The sequence below is a fragment of the Cherax quadricarinatus genome, chromosome 10 (genome assembly GCF_038502225.1).
Source record: "Cherax quadricarinatus isolate ZL_2023a chromosome 10, ASM3850222v1, whole genome shotgun sequence".
In the NCBI taxonomy this organism is placed as follows: Eukaryota; Metazoa; Arthropoda; class Malacostraca; order Decapoda; family Parastacidae; genus Cherax; species Cherax quadricarinatus.
Window position 1 is genome coordinate 25,609,253 of NC_091301.1, and position 16,672 is coordinate 25,625,924.

The 16,672-nt window shown below is 39.9% G+C and overlaps 1 protein-coding gene across 4 annotated transcripts in view; it reads right to left on the reverse strand.

Moving 5' to 3' along the window:
* l(3)73Ah (lethal (3) 73Ah) overlaps positions 1–16,046 on the reverse strand; it is a 55,759-nt gene extending 39,713 nt beyond the window's left edge. Inside the window, exons 1-2 of one of the 4 annotated variants that reach the window (XM_070083719.1) lie at positions 16,024–16,046; positions 6,063–6,201 (exon numbers count right to left, since the gene is read on the reverse strand). In XM_070083719.1, coding sequence (XP_069939820.1) covers positions 6,063–6,168 — 106 coding nt within the window. In that variant the 5' untranslated portion in view covers positions 6,169–6,201; positions 16,024–16,046. Of the gene's footprint in view, positions 1–6,062; positions 6,202–15,059; positions 15,080–15,584; positions 15,607–15,685; positions 15,817–16,023 lie in introns of those variants that run through there. The other 3 variants (XM_070083718.1, XM_070083720.1, XM_070083717.1) reach the window with 3 other exon arrangements.
* Positions 16,047–16,672: the final 626 nt, after the last annotated feature.

Below are 16,672 nucleotides of genomic sequence, written 5' to 3' on the forward strand. Positions count from 1 at the left end.
CCTGCAGTTTTTCTTTTAGAATCTAATGTGACTTAAAGGCTCTGGGGCTTTCCGAATGATATACATGTACAAGCAGCAGCTTAATCTTGCAGTCGCCACTCACATTGGTGCACAGTGCAAGGGTTAACGTGTCTTCATGGGTTTGTGGCCTTGCATCATCATCTCTGCATTTATGCAAGTCCTCCTTGGCATCTTCCAGAAGAGCCCTGTCTCATCACAATTGAAGACTTGCTGAGGGATGTATCCTTCAGCTATCACTTCTACAAAAGTTTTGAGAAAATCCTTGGCTGCCTTCACATCAGAGCTCGCTCCCTCACCATGCCTGACAACAGAGTGAATGCCAGTCCTCCTTTTAAACTTTTCGAACCAGCCCTGACTGGCTTTAACCCTTTCAGGGTCGACAGGCCCTCTCCCAGACTTGTTCTCAGGGTCGAAAAATTCTCAAAAAAAAAAAAATTCTTATGAAAAGACAGTTTTTTTTTTTAAATCTTACAGGCTAAACAAAAATTTTTTACCATCAATACTTACCAAGATATGGAGGCGTGAAGTTGACAGAAAATGACCTGCATACAGCAACATCGCCGACTGCTGGTCACCCGGTTTTAGTTTTAGTTTTTTCGGTATTATTTTCTATTATTATTTTTTTTTTTCAAGTAACCTTTATGGCCTGTGAGACCAATATGATCACTATTTTGTAAGTTTTTTCTCTTTAATTACTACACAATAACTGCACAAACACTGTTGTCACTATATTGTTTATAAAAGCTGTTTACACACACAAACGATATAAAATGTTGTTTATTACTATTTTTCTATATTTTATATACACATATACAGGCAGAGGGAATGTTTCTAGAAATTCTGCAGCCTGTGGAACTCTTTGAAATATGGTGTCATACACAGTGGTGTTTTACACTCCTCACACATAAAACTAGTGTCTCTGCATTGTTGTGGGCGTTTTTTTGTATGTGCACAGACGTAACACCTCTTCTGAGTCTTTTTCTTGAAAGCAGTAGCAGGCAGTTGTATCAGGAAGTGATCACAATGCTCCAGGCGAGAAGGTAGTTGTTGATAATTTAGTGGGCAGTTTTCTATTGCAGGTGTTGCTCTTCGGTACTTGAATACTATTTGTCTGATGACAGACAAACAAAATTCGCCATATGGTGGTTTGTTTCTGGTCCTCATCTCATACATATTATAAGCATTGAGCATGGAAATGTCCAGAAGATGGAAAAAGAGTTTTATGTACCACTTATAACTCTTGTGAACACAATCAGCAAACCCAATCTGCATGTCACATTTGTCCACTGAGCACATATTGAAGGTGTAATCAATCACAGCTGCAGGTTTTAGAATGGGTTCATTGCTCTCTCTATGCTGCCTGCCAGTGTTTGTCATTTTGTTAGGGTGAAATGATGACAACAGTGTGACATCATACCACCGAAATGCCATGATATCATTGGCAATAAACGCCTGCACCTCACCTCTACGAGTGCCAGCGTCAAACCTGGGCATATGTTTACGATTTGCATGCACTGTGCCAAACACATGTCATGTTCACTCGCAAAAAATCACTGAGTGAGGGGCTTGTGTACCAGTTATCAGTATATAACATATGCCCCTTACCAAGGTATGGTTCTATCATTGTTCTAACCACATCACCAGAGATGCCCAATAACTTCCTGGTATTTTGCAATGTATAACTTCCAGTGTACACAATAATATCCAATACAAGACCACTGTAGCAATCATAAAGCACAAACAACTTTATACCAAAGTGTTTCCTCTTGCTTGGTATGTACTGCTTGAATGAGAGTCTTCCTTTGAACAGAATCAAAGACTCATCAATAACAAGCTTCTTGAAGGGATAAAAATACATATTGAATTTCTCTTTCAGATACACAAACACAATCCTAATCTTATATAACCTGTCATTTCTGTCAGGCCTGGTTTTGTCTGAGAAGTGAAGCATACATAATAGTAGCACAAATCGATTCACTCACATTATATCACTGAAACCTGGGGTTGCAATCAGGTGATCTGTTGACCAGTATGATTTCACAGTGTGCTTATACACATGTGGCATAAGCATTATTGTGGCAAAGAAAAGATACATCTCAGCCACAGTTGTTTCCTTCCACTAGTGTAGACGTGATTTTGGTGAAAGTATTGTGTTTGCCATGGTGTAATCGAAGTATCTGTTGCTTTCCCTGACAATAATTTCCATCAGGGGTTCGTCAAAGAATAACTCGAAACATTCCAGTTCACTAGCATTGTTCCCAAGTGCACAAGATGGCTGTATTCCACTTTGCCTTTCATCAAACTGATGGGGATTTGGAACAAAACTGGCAGCTTCCTGCCAATCCCAGGTGCAGTCTGCTGGTGGGTACTGGATATTGACAGGTGGTTGTGGGTGTGGAGTTTGTGGGTGTGGAGTTTGTGGTTGTGGAGGCTGTGGTTGTAGAGGCTGGTGTGGTGGGTGGGTGGAGGATGGTGGCCTTTGTTGTAGATCAGCTGAGGCAGCGGCGAGGGTGGCAGCATGGCCCATTGCTGGTGCCTCACGGCTGGCACCACCACCACTACCACCATGCACATTTTCCATCCAAATTGCAACACTATCATCTTCATTTTCACTATCTGTTCCTGTTGTACAGCCATGGGATGTACTCCGAGATGTACTCCTTCCCCTTGGAATAGCATATGGCACACTACCAGAGCGCATATAGCGTCGTATATACTGACGCTTCACTGGACAATATTCCACTTCACTATCACTACTGGAACTGTTTTCAAGAGCTTGGAGTTCATATTCACTATCACTATCATCAATGCTGACATCTGGGTCCGGGATATGGGAAAATAGGAGTTTCGTCTTTGGTTCTGGTACAACTGAGCGTGAACAAGATGGCCCAGCACCAGAGGTGGGAGGCTGAGGGTCATCTGGGTTTTCCTCACTATTACCAGTACAGTGGACCCCTGGTTCACGATATTAATCCGTTCCTGACAGCTCGTCAATTCCAAAATTATCGGAAAGCGAATCAATTTTCCCCATAAGAAATAATGGAAATCAAATTAATCCGTGCAAGACACCCAAAAGTATGAAAAAAAAACTTTTTACCACATGAAATATTAAGTTTAATGCAATATAATAATTACAATAACAATAATAACAATAGAATAATCACAATAGAATAATTGACACTTACCTTTAACGAAGATCTGGTGATGATTGATGGGATGGGAGGAGGGGAGAGTGTCGAAGTTTTTAATGTTTAGAAGGGGAATCCCCCTCCATTAGGACTTGAGGTAGCAAGTCCTTTTCTGGGGTTACTTCCCTTCTTCTTTTAATGCCACTAGGACCAGCTTGAGAGTCACCGGACCTCTGTTGCGCAACATATCTGTCCATAGAGGCCTGTACCTCTCGTTCCTTTATGACTTTCCTAAAGTGGTTCACAACATTGTCAGTGTACAGGTTGCCAACACGGCTTGCAGTAGCTGTGTCAGGGTGATTTTCATCATACTATGTATGCCACACTATGTATGCCACTACGATTCTTAAATCTTTCAAACCAACCTTTGCTGGCCTTAAATTCACTCACATCACCACTAGTTGCAGGCATTTTTCTAATTAAATCCTCATGCGACTGCCTAGCCTTTTCACAAATGATCGCTTGAGAGATGCTATCTCCTGCTATTTGTTTTTCATTTATCCACACCAATAACAGTCTCTCGCCGGGTCACCATCTGGAGAAGACCCGGGCCGGAAGTACCGGCAAATCATCAAGAAGAATAACAGTCTCTCAACATTTTCTAACACTTGCAGTCGCTGTTTCGCAATCACAGTTGCACCTTTTGCAAGAACAGTTTCCTTGATTGCCGTTTTCCTGCTCACTATAGTAGAGATGGTTGACTGGGGTTTACTATACAACTTGGCCAGCTCCGACACACGCACTCCGCTTTCATACTTTGCAATTATCTCTTTCTTCATTTCAATAGTCATTAGCACCCTTGGTCTCAATGGGTTGGCACTAGAAGCTTTCTTGGGGCCCATGGTGACTTATTTTGCAGAAACAAGCACCAAAAACAGTGATAATATGGATAATATGGAATGTACCGAATGTATCCTTAGATGCGCGCACACTGGCTGGCTTGTAAACACTGGCACACACGGGGCAGTTCAGGCCATATGTGGACACGTCTCGTACGAATCGTATCGCATACCGGGTTTTGTAACGGGAACCGAGGCAAATTTTTTGCGATATAATGCTTTGGATACCGGAGTTATCGGATACCGATGGCTTCGCGAACCGGGGGTCCACTGTATTATGATCATTAGTGTTGGTCACAACCTCATCAAAACCTTGAAACTCATCTTCACTGGCACTTCCATCTGTATTAGAACTGTCACTGGGGAACAAAAGTGTCCCAATTCGCCAAGGAGTGAGGAGTTTCTTACCGCGAGGCATGGTGAGCAAGGTGTACTAAAATGGCGTTTCCAAAGTGTGCCACTGGGTCCAAGAATTTTTTCCTACCATGCACACTCACCACACAGACCCATTCTCTCACATCTAGGCCTACCAGCTGTTTCCCACTTGACTTGAAGGCGCTAGAATTTATGCATACTAGTACGTCAATAACCCTGGTGCGTAAGCCGTACTAGTACGTCGGAAACCCTGAAAGGGTTAAACGACTTTTCCAATGCCTCATCCGTTGAAGTGCCTGGGGTCTTCTGCAGAAAATCAGCGTAAATGCCTCGTGCCTTCTCGCAGACAATACCCTTAGTCATGGTATCTCCTGTGAGCTGCTTCTCCGTCAACCACATCAACAGCAGCTTCTCCATCTTTTCATGGATGATATAGCCTTTATAGACTCCTCCTACTTTAGTATTGTACATATAGTAGAAGTGCTACCTGGTACTCCCTGGCCAAGTCCACAATCCGCACACCTCGCTTGTATTCATCTATGATTTCATGCTGTACTTCCATGGATATCATCCTCTTTTTCTTCTCAGCACTGTCCTTTGCACTTACTTTCTTAGGACCCATGGTTAGAAAAAAGAAATTTGGCAAAATAACTGCACAAAACGTATGCAAAACGTGAGAAATCCTTGCACCCAGCATTAAGCACATGCACTGGTGATGGTGAACGTTGTTGTGGTATTCATTGTGCCATCTAGTGGCGGCATTCTGAAGCTCATTTGTTATTATTATAATTATTATAGTTTAGGTAGTAGGTTGGTAGACAGCAACCGCCCAGGGAGGTACTACCGTCCTGCCAAGTGAGTGTAAAACGAAAGCCTGTAATTGTTTTACATGATGGTAGGATTGCTGGTGTCCTTTTTTCTGTCTCTTAAACATGCAAGATTTCAGGTACATCTTGCTACTTCTACTTACACTTAGGTCACACTGCACATACATGTACAAGGATATATGTACATACCCCTCTGGGTTTTCTTCTATTTTCTTTCTAGTTCTTGTTCTTGTTTATTTCCTCTTATCTCCATGGGGAAGTGGAACAGAATTCTTCCTCCGTAAGCCATGCATGTCGTAAGAGGCGACTAAAATGCTGGGAGCAAGGGGCTAGTAACCCCTTCTCCTGTATACATTACTAAATTTGAAAGGAGATACTTTAATTTTTCCTTTTGGGCCACCCCCACCTCAGTGGGATATGTCTGGTACGTTGAAAAAAAAAATTATTATAGTACATACATGTATTATTATTATTATTATGGGGAAGTGCTAAACCTGTAGGATTATACAGCGCCTGTGGGGGGGAGAGGGGATGGAAGGTATTCGGGCTTAATTTAGGGAACTGGAGCAGAGATACAATTCCCTAGATCATGAGCCCCTCACCAGTGTCAAGGAACCTCCCTTGAGAGGGAAGCTTGCAACCTGAATTTTGGCTCATATCAAGGAGCAAAAAATCAACCGAGCAACGGCTTGTATCCTGAAAAACTTGCATGGTGGGGCACTCGTAAGCAGAGGTTCCACTGTACTATGTACAGTGATAAAAAGACAATGCAATGTTCAATAATAAAACTTAGTTAACTAATTAAAACTTACAAGTATGAAGACATTCAGTGACTGTAGTGGCATCAACCAGGTAGCCAGAACAAATAGCACAAACAATGTGCTCATTTAAAGTCCTCAGCTTAATTCTTCTCTCCATTCCCTTATTACCCCAGATGAGGAATGCGTGTTGCTGAAAAAAAGTTGCACCCTATTTTATTTAAAGGAAAAAAGTAAAGATTTAAATTTTATTATAATGCAGCAGCAATAGAATTACTGAAAATTTGCACCCCCATGGAAAACATACCATAATTGGCACTAAATTTCTTAAGTACAGTTAACCTACAATATAACAGACTTAAAATGATGGGCAAAATTCACTGATTAAATTGTACTTTTACCTTCTTTTGGGAAATTGTGTTTAGATTACTATATGAGGTATACAGTAGAGTACTCAAGTGTTTTTTTTTTTCAGCATTCTGATTTAATGAACATTTGAACAACACCCTCTTCCCCCCATCAGTCTGTTATATCAAGGTTTATGTTAGGGTAATTTATAGTATATAAATATTAGCAAGGTTAAGTTCAGTTGCTATGTAGTTTAAGTTTCTAAATTAACAATTTGTCTTAATACTGTAACCCCTGTACATAAACAATAGAGGTGACAATCCAAAAGTCCATTAAATCAGAATGTTTAAAAAATAAATAAAAAAAAAAACACTTATGAACTTTACCACTCTACTGTATACTAAATATAATACTGTACACACTCAATTTACAGTTATACAGGCATAACATTAATTTCCAGCACCTCTGGTTCTTAGGCCTTGCCAGAATACCGATTTTGCCGAACCAAATGAGGACACATAATGAGAATTTATCACACCTCTAACCCACCATGGTCTCCTGGAGACTTACATTAAACATTAGTATAAATGGAAGAGGTTTATTAATTACTACATTTAAAAAGAATGTTGCAGTACCACCACTCCCAAAGTAGTCAATTTTAGAATTTTACTGGAACAGTGGCGCTCATCACAAAGGTCTGGAAGTCGAAGGTTGTCAGGATTACTGTCTGTTTCACAGTTAACAGTTTCATCATGGATTTGTTATGTTACAGGGAGGACATCTGAGGTAGCTGAAGCTAAAGCCAAAGGATTTTCAGATGGATTACTATGACACATGTGCCTGGCTATCTTTTTAAATATTTCATCTAAGAAAGGTTATTTCATGTGCTTTGATCTTTCCCTGTGTAATTTTTCATTCATCAAATAGAAATTCGTTAGCTCTTGGCCTGTCACAAAGAAACATTATTCTAGCCCTTTGATTCACCTGACAACTCAATCAACTTGTCAATAGCCATAGCAATCGACAATTTACAGGAGGGCCCCGCTTTACAGCGCATTGTTTTACACAGTTTCACTATTGCAGCAATTTTCAATTACAGTGGAACCTCGGTTTTTGTTTGCCCTGGTTTTCGGTGCATTTGGTTTTCGATGACTTTTTTTTGTCAAAATTTTGTCCCAGTTTTCATTCATCACCTTGGATTTCGTCGAGTTGACAGTGGTCCGCTGTACTAAATGTGTCTGCCTGCACCCACAAAAAGCATCCCACGCATTCTGAGTCAGTCTAGCATTGTTTCTCTTCGGTAGAGAGTGGTAGTGATGGTGGTAGTGGTAGTCATAGAGGGTGGTAGTGGTAGTCATAGAGGGTGGTAGTGATGGTGGTAGAGGGTCGTAGTAGTACTGATGGTGGTAAAGATAACCTCTCTCCCTCTCCCCTCCTTGCCGTCTTCCATACGCCAACAAGAGTCTTCAGTAAAGGTAAAGTGATGTTAAATGTTCATTTTTCCATTTCATTAGTCCTTTATATTTATTTCTCATTATTTTCTGTATGTAAAACTATTGTTATTCTCTATAAAATGTATTTTTTGTTAATACTTTTGAGTGGAACGGATTAATTGGATTTACATTATTACTTTTGGGAAATATTGCTTCAGTTTCCGTCAAATTCGGTTCTCGTCAGACTTTCTGGAACGAATTAATGAAAAAAACCAAGGTTCCACTGTATACCCATTCTTCATTGAATCAGACTTCCTACAATAAATATATTCACCACTTACTGTAAGCTAAGGACAAAAATATTTTAAGATAACTAATGTGTGTCTTATGTAGTAGGATGGTAAACAGGAACCACCCAGGGAGATATTACCATCCTGCCAAGCGAGTGGAAAATGGAAACCTGTATTTGTTTTACATGATGGCAGGATTGCTGGTGTATTTTTTCTGACTCATAAAAATGAAAGGTTTCAGGTATGTCTTGGTACTTCTATTTACATTTAGGTCACACTACACATGCATGTACAAGCATACGTATATATACACACCCCTCTGGATTTTCTTTATTTTCTTACTGGTTCTTGTTCTTGTTTATTTCCTCTAATCTCCATTGGGAAATGGAACAGAATTCTTCCTCTGTAAGCCAAGCATGTCGTAGAAGGCCACTGAAATGCTGAGAGCAAGGTGCTAGTAACCCTTTCTTCTGTATACATTACTAAATTTAAAAGGAGAAATTTTCGTTTTTCCTTTTGGGCCACCCTGCCAAGGTGGGATATGGCCAGTTTGTTGAAAGAACTAATGTGTGTACTGTATATGCAGTTTTAAGGCCTAGCTCTATTGCTCTCTTAATATATGATAGTGTAAACATTTTATCAGGCTTGTACAGTATATGCATTTGATAGTGAGAAAAGGATGTTTACTGTAAATATTACAAGTGCATGCTACACACAAAATCTGTGACTCCTCAGTAAACTAGTCTGGCCAAAAAACTAATTTCGTAATTTTGATTATTTGATTATCCTGGGCTAAATCAACTTAATGTTTTTATATGTCTATAACATCTATGTACCCTCAAGACCACTGTGAAAAATTAGCATTTTATGTACACTAAGTTTACACAAAACTTGCTTTCTTAAAAGCTGGACCAATTGATTTTTTTTAGGGGGGAAGAAAACGGAGAATTTTAAATATTGCACTGTACATATTTCCTGCAATAATTTCTGAGTGCCACACCTCATCTGTGCTGATTACTTGATAGTGCGACATTCGAGCACCTTCAAGCTTAACCCCTTGACTGTCGCAACCCCCAATCTTGAGGTGTCTCCTGGTGTCGCAAAATTTCAACAAAAAAAAATTCTTTTTTCTTATGAAATGATAGAGAATCTTTTCCCGATTGTAATGACACCAAAAAAAAACGAAATTTGATGGAAAACTGACGGAATTATGCTCTCGCGAAGTTAGCGACCTCGGCGATATTTACAAATCGGCGATTTCCCCTACTTTGAGCCCTATTTTCGGCTAATTCCATTGTTCCAGTCGACAAAACTCATAGCTATTTCTTTAGAACTCCGTTTTTTCTATCGATTGAGTACAAGAAACTGCCCATTTACTTATTTCAACTACCCAATAACGTGGTCAGAAATTTGCAATTTGGCCAATTTCACGAAAATTAAAAAATATGACAATTTCAAAATAAGGTCTACAATGAACAATGCAGACATTTCTGGCTCTAAAATAAGATTTTCTTTGTTCATCAGTCATGTCTCCAGGCCCCTCTGATATTACTCTTGCTTTCTATTTTGAATTTTTATTCAAACAAAAAATAGAAGATTTACTATTATGCAGACTACTGCAATACTGTAATAATTGTGTAAATAACATCAACCCATTCATGACTGCATATTAGAATGGCTAGTTGGACATTTATTGGACAATGACATCATTTGTTTACTTTTGAACATCGGCAAAAATCGAACATTTCCCCTACATTGAGCTCCATTTCCAGGTTCTTTTTATAGTAAAATTAATCGAAATCACCTCTATTTCTATAATATGTTTTCCATTCTAGCAAATGAGACCAAGAAAGCGAGAATACAACCATAAATACTATACGAAAATAGATCACAAAGTCGGCATTTTAGTTAAAAAAAACGGTCAGTTTTTTTTTTCTCATTATGCACTGCGTGCTCCAGGATTTTTTTTATATGGTGCACACTGACCACACAGACCCATTCTCTCACATGTGGGCCTACCAGCTTTCTCCTCCTTGATTTGAAGCTGCTAGAATTTATGAGTATATATACGTCAAACACGGTACCTCGTAAGACATATATATACGGCCGCAACAGTCAAAGGGTTAATATGCTTATTTATTTTAGGATATTCATCTCTTTGGTCCCTGTGAAAAATCTGAATTAGACTTGGTCTGCATATCCTAAATTTTCATTAAAGAAATTTGGATATTAGTTACCATAAGATGACTTTTGTCTCATCTGATTCCCTTCAGTTTAAGACGCATTCTGTAATATTCCAAACATGTACACTGAGGCAAGGGGGAGCGAGAGCTATGGAATACAGGAACACATTTCACGGATTGCACAGCAACCAAAAAAAAAGTCTAGGGTCCACTGGGGTTCTTTGATCCTCTCTCCACTCAATAATCCACTAAGGAATAAGTACCTACTTACTGCTAGCTGAATGAGAGCAACAGGTGAAAGCAAACATGCCCACCATTTCTACTTTCTACTCGTGCCAAGGCTGAATCCAGGTCTTTCAGATGCGAGCTAAAGGCATTACAATAAATGAAAAAAAAAAAAATTCCACTTTAGATGTTGATATTATTTCCTCTATCACAAGTGCCCTAGCCATAACTTTCACTACTACTATTGCACCATACTTGACCATGTGTATGGCACTGTGGATGATGCATTTCTCTCATTTTTCGTAAGTTGTCAGGATCACAGTAAGTTGGTGTTTTTTAACAGTAACTTTTAAATGGTTGGCAGACAGGAAGCCTCTGGAATCTTCAGGCAAAGATTTCCTGAATTTTGGTCCTTTTATACATATTGAGTTTTTACACAGGTAGAGTTGGACATGTGGAATAACAGAGGTATTTGTGTCTGGTATTATGCCTATTACTTCTGTTAAGATAAGATAAGATTTCGTTCGGATTTTTAACCCCGGAGGGTTAGCCACCCAGGATAACCCAAGAAAGTCAGTGCGTCATCGAGGACTGTCTAACTTATTTCCATTGGGGTCCTTAATCTTGTCCTCCAGGATGCAACCCACACCAGTCGACTAACACCCAGGTACCTATTTGCTGCTAGGTGAACAGGACAATAGGTGTAAGGAAACGTGTCGAAATGTTTCCACCTGCCGGGAATTGAACCCGGGCCCTCCGTGTGTGAAGCGGGAGCTTTAGCCACCAGGCCACCGGGCCACCGCTGCCATCAAGAACGAATTTCAGAGCAGGCCTGATATTACAATTGACTGTCCTGTATATGTTGTATGCAAAGTAGTACAATTGAATTTTGTGTATATTAACCCTTAAACTGTCCAAACATAGATCTATGTTTTTTCAACATTTGAAAGTATGTGCAAGAAAGGTATAAAATACCGACAATATGAAAGTTAAGACACATGTGCGACATCTGGATATCTTTATTGTAGACGTTTCGCCATCCAGTGGCTTTATCAATACAGATTCTAGGACATAATAGGAAGACAGTAGAACTATATACAAAAGATGAGGTAATCAGTCCCTCAGCCTTGGAGTTAGTGTTCACAGCATCGTGGTGGAGGAGAATCTGGAGCAAAGGCAAGAAGACTGGCGGTTACATAGGCGTCAGTGGATAGGGACGGGCAGCAGACGAGGGCATAGTCACTGGTAGGCGGGATTCCCCAGTGGAAGTAGGTCCTTCCCAAAGAGATGGGTTAGTTGCAGCAGCCGTGAAGAAGGTCTTGTAGATGTCCTCTGAACCAAGATTCCATGATGTTGCAGTGTCTGACAAGTTGTGCTGCAACTAACCCATCTCTTTGGGAAGGACCTACTTCCACTGGGGAATCCCGCCTACCAGTGACTATGCCCTCGTCTGCTGCCCGTCCCTATCCACTGACGCCTGTATAACCGCCAGTCTTCTTGCCTTTGCTCCAGATTCTCCTCCACCACGATGCTGTGAACACTAACTCCAAGGCCGAGGGACTGATTACCTCATCTTTTGTATATAGTTCTACTGTCTTCCTATTATGTCCTAGAATCTGTATTGATAAAGCCACTGGATGGCGAAACGTCTACAATAAAGATATCCAGATGTTGCACATGTGTCTTAACTTTCATATTGTCGGTATCTTATACCTTTCTTGCACAACTTGTCAGACACTGCAACATCATGGAATCTTGGTTCAGAGGACATCTACAAGACCTTCTTCACGGCTGCTGCAACTAACCCATCTCTTTGGGAAGGACCTACTTCCACTGGGGAATCCCGCCTACCAGTAACTGCCCTCGTCTGCTGCCCGTCCCTATCCACTGACGCCTATATAACCGCCAGTCTTCTTGCCTTTGCTCCAGATTCTCCTCCACCACGATGCTGTGAACACTAACTCCAAGGCTGAGAGACTGATTACCTCATCTTTTGTATATAGTTCTACTGTCTTCCTATTATGTCCTAGAATCTGTATTGATAAAGCCACTGGATGGCGAAACGTCTACAATAAAGATATCCAGATGTTGCACATGTGTCTTAACTTTCATTTGAAAGTATGTAAAAAAAAGTAATTTTTTTTTTTTTACATTTGAAAACATGTAAAAAACTGATCCACTTTTTTTTTTTGGTTATACAGTGGACCCCCGGTTTACGATCAGCTCCCAATGCGACCAATTATGTAAGTGTATTTATGTAAGTGCGTTTGTATGTGTATGTTTGGGGGTCTGAAATGGACTAATCTAATTCACAATATTCCTTATGGGAACAAATTCGGTCAGTACTGGCACCTGAACATACTTCTGGAATGAAATAATATAATAAACCAGGGGTCCACTGTACAGTGGACCCTCGACTAACGCTATTAATCCGTTCCTGAGAGCTCATCGTTAGTCAAAATTATCGTTAGTCAAGTTAACTTTCCCCATAAGAAATAATGGAAATCAAATTAATCCGTGTAGGACACCCCAAAGTATGAAAAAAAAATTGTTTTTACCACATGAAATATTAATTTTAATACACACAAACTGAAGAAGACATGCACAGTTACATGACACTTACCTTTATTGAAGATCAGGTGATGACTGATGGGATGGGAGGAGGGGAGTGTGTTGATGGTCTAGTGTTTAGAAGGGGAATCCCCTTCCATTAGGACTTGAGGTGGCAAGTCCTTTTCTGGGGTTACTTCCCTTCCCTTTAAATCTCTCAAACCAACCTTTGCTGGCCTTAAATTCACTCACATCACCACTAGTTGCTGGCATTTTTTTAATTAAATCGTCATGCAACTTCCTAGCCTTTTCACATATGATCGCTTGAGAGATGCTATCTCCTGCTATCTGTTTTTCGTTTATCCACACCAATAACAGTCTCTCAACATCTTCGAGTACTTGCGATCTCAGTTTCGAAAACATAGTTGCACCTTTGGCAAGAACAGCTTCCTTGATTGCCGTTTTCTTGCCCACAATAGTAGCAATGGTTGATTGGGGTTTTGTGTACAACCTGGCCAGCTAGGAGACACGCACTCCACTTTCATACTTAGCAATGATCTCTTTCTTCATATCCATAGTAATTCTCACCCTTTTTGCTGTAGGGTTGGCACTAGAAGCTTTCTTGGGGCCCATGGTGACTTATTTTGCAGGTGCAATCACTAAAAAGGCTGTGATAATATGAAATGTTCCGATTGTATGCTTGGAAGCGACCGCAGTGGCTGGCTGGCTCGTAAACACTGGCCAGAAGTGGACGCGTCTCAGACAAAACGAATAGTGTTGGTCGAGTTTTTTAGTGCTAGTTGAGGCAAAATTTTTGCATTAAAATGTATCGCTAGTCGGATTTATCGTTAATCGATGCCATCGTTGGTCGAGGGTCCACTGTATTTGAAAATATGTAAAAAAACGTAGATCTACTTTTGGAGCACTATGCATGTGAACGTAGATCTGCTTGGACAGTTTAAGGGTTAAGCAAGTTTAGACTTTTGCAGAGTGGAGAAGTGCACTGTCTGGCACTAGATTCAGTGATCATCTGTACAGCTGCCTTATTTGCAGTTATTAATGGCTTTAGGTTATTAGTGTAGTGGATCTCCAGACAAACAGCATAGGTGAGGTAGGGATAGATTAAAGAGTAGTATAATGTAAGTAATGCTGTTTGAGGTACAGAGCAACATATCTTAGAGAGGATGCCTACTAATTTGGACAATTTTCTTTTTATGTGCTTAATGTGGGTGTTGAATTTCAAGTTGCTGTCAAGGAATAGACCTTCATTGTGTCTTGCAGTGGGAGAACCATTGATCATAACATTTGTTTTACATATGTAACTCTGTTCCCAAACATCTTGTAAAGGTCTTATCAATGTTAAGAGCAAGTTTGTTGGTAGTCATCCCAGTAGATACATCTTTAAGAGCTCCTCATTAACAATGTTATTGAGAGGGTTTGGATTTCGGTGGGAGATGAAAAAAAAAAAGTTTTGTTGTCTGCAAACAGAACAGGTCTAAGTTGTCGAGGTGAATTTAGAAGATCATTGATGTATACGAGGAAAAGCAGAAGGCCAAGTACACTCACTGCCTTGGGGCACCCCAATGTTGATAGGTCACATTTATGGAGACACTAAATTTTGTTAAGGTAAGGCTTATAAATGCCAGTGCATGACCTCCGTCTGATACTATAATGTTCAAGTTTAAGGTGCAGAATGAGTGGTGTACAGTATCAAATGCTTTCCTAAGGTCTAAAATGATTATTATTGTTACAATCAAAACTAAGCACTAAACCCACAAGGGACAGTCTATATAGAGACCTACCTGATATTCACTGTTCTCAAGAGCTGCATAAATGAAGTTTAGCATATTTATAATTGCATTTTTATAATTGTTCATAGAGAAGCTCTAAATTTGTAGGGGTTATACAGCATCTGGGAAATGGGAGGCAACTGGTAAGGTTTTATTTATTATTATAATCAAAAAGAAGCGCTAAGCCACAAGGGCTATACAGCAAGGTTTTATTTAGGTTTTGTGTACATACCATGCATTTTTATTTCAATGGCCCTGAGGGCACACAGGTGTTATGGACATATGTCGACTTAAATTGAAATAATGCAAGTCACACAATGTGAATTTTTCATTGGGAACACTGAAAGAGTGAATAGCCTCCAGTTCCTTGGCTTAAAGCACCCACTTGATGGTTGGTTAATAGGGTTCAAGTCCTATCGAATACACTAGGGTCATTAAGGCTGTGATTAACTTTTCATCGCAAGAAAAAAGTTTAGTCACTAAAATAGAGATTAAACTCTCAGCATATATACACTAAGAGAAATAAACACGTGTAAATATCCAGTAAATATATGGTGATAGGTCTGGCCTTGGCTCTGTCAGCCTTCATACAGTAGTCTCGTAGCTTCTTGTACCATGTACCAGTGTACCATACTAGTATATTATATCCATGTTTCCCTGGCTATGACCCCAGTTTCCTGGTAATAGTCCTAATGCTACATACATACAGCTTTGTCTAGTATTGCCTCGACACATCTACATTCTCGTTCTAGTTTACCAGAGAACAAGAAGACTGATGTTCCCTCGTAGAGCACAACAGTAATCCCTCACATGTCTATACAACCTACTATATATACTCGAAGAGATTCCTGTGAATACCTCAACAACACCAGAAGTATTCTTGAAGACACTGGAGAGTGTAGTGAAGGTATTGAGTGTAGCAGTGTGTGGCGTCACCAGCGGCCACTCACCTCCTCTTCCTCCATCAACAACACTAATACACTCAACAAATATTTTTAACAAAGGTTTGGTTATACAAACATTTATTTAGATTGTTATGATGGTCTTGGCTGGCACACATTCGTTAATGTAGGGGGAGGTAAAACTTATTGACTACACTAGGGTAATTAAGGGTGCACAATAAGTTTATTTTGGTACAGGTACACATAAACAAAATTACACAAATTATCGTACATAGTAACATAGGTGTAAATTACCTAGGATAACCCCAAAAACAGTCACACTAAGTGACTTATTTCCACTGGTGTCCTTGATATCCGTTGGGGTCCTTTTCACCACCAGACAGCAATATTTTAACCCTTAAAATAGTGATTAAACTCATAGTATATATACACCCAGAAAAATACACCTCTGGGTGTATATATTCTGTGGCGCACAATGTCACGGGTGCACATTTAAAGTACATTATGTACATTTATTGGGTTATCGCAGGTTAATTTCGATTTAATTATGGGAAGCCCTAAACCCGTAGGGTTTACCTAACGCCTGGGAAATAGGAGGCAGTCAGGTTCGATCAAGAGCCCCTCGCCGGCATCAAGGCCCTTGTCCCTGAGGAGTTATCGTACGTTAAATTCTGCACAATTTAAAACCTTAAACCACTGTAGAAGTTTAAAATTATGTATGAGGCCAACAAAAACTTTCTCACGTTGACTATTATTGGGTTAACCAAAGCTAGGAGGAAATGATATGGTAATACTGACAAGATGTAGGAAAAGACACAAAGTTGCAGGTATACAGAAGTAAGATCAGGGACAAGATAGGCCCACTCAAAAGTTCCTCGGGTCAGCTCACTATCAGTGATAAGGAAATGTGTAGACGTTTTAACACATACTTCCTCTCAGTTTT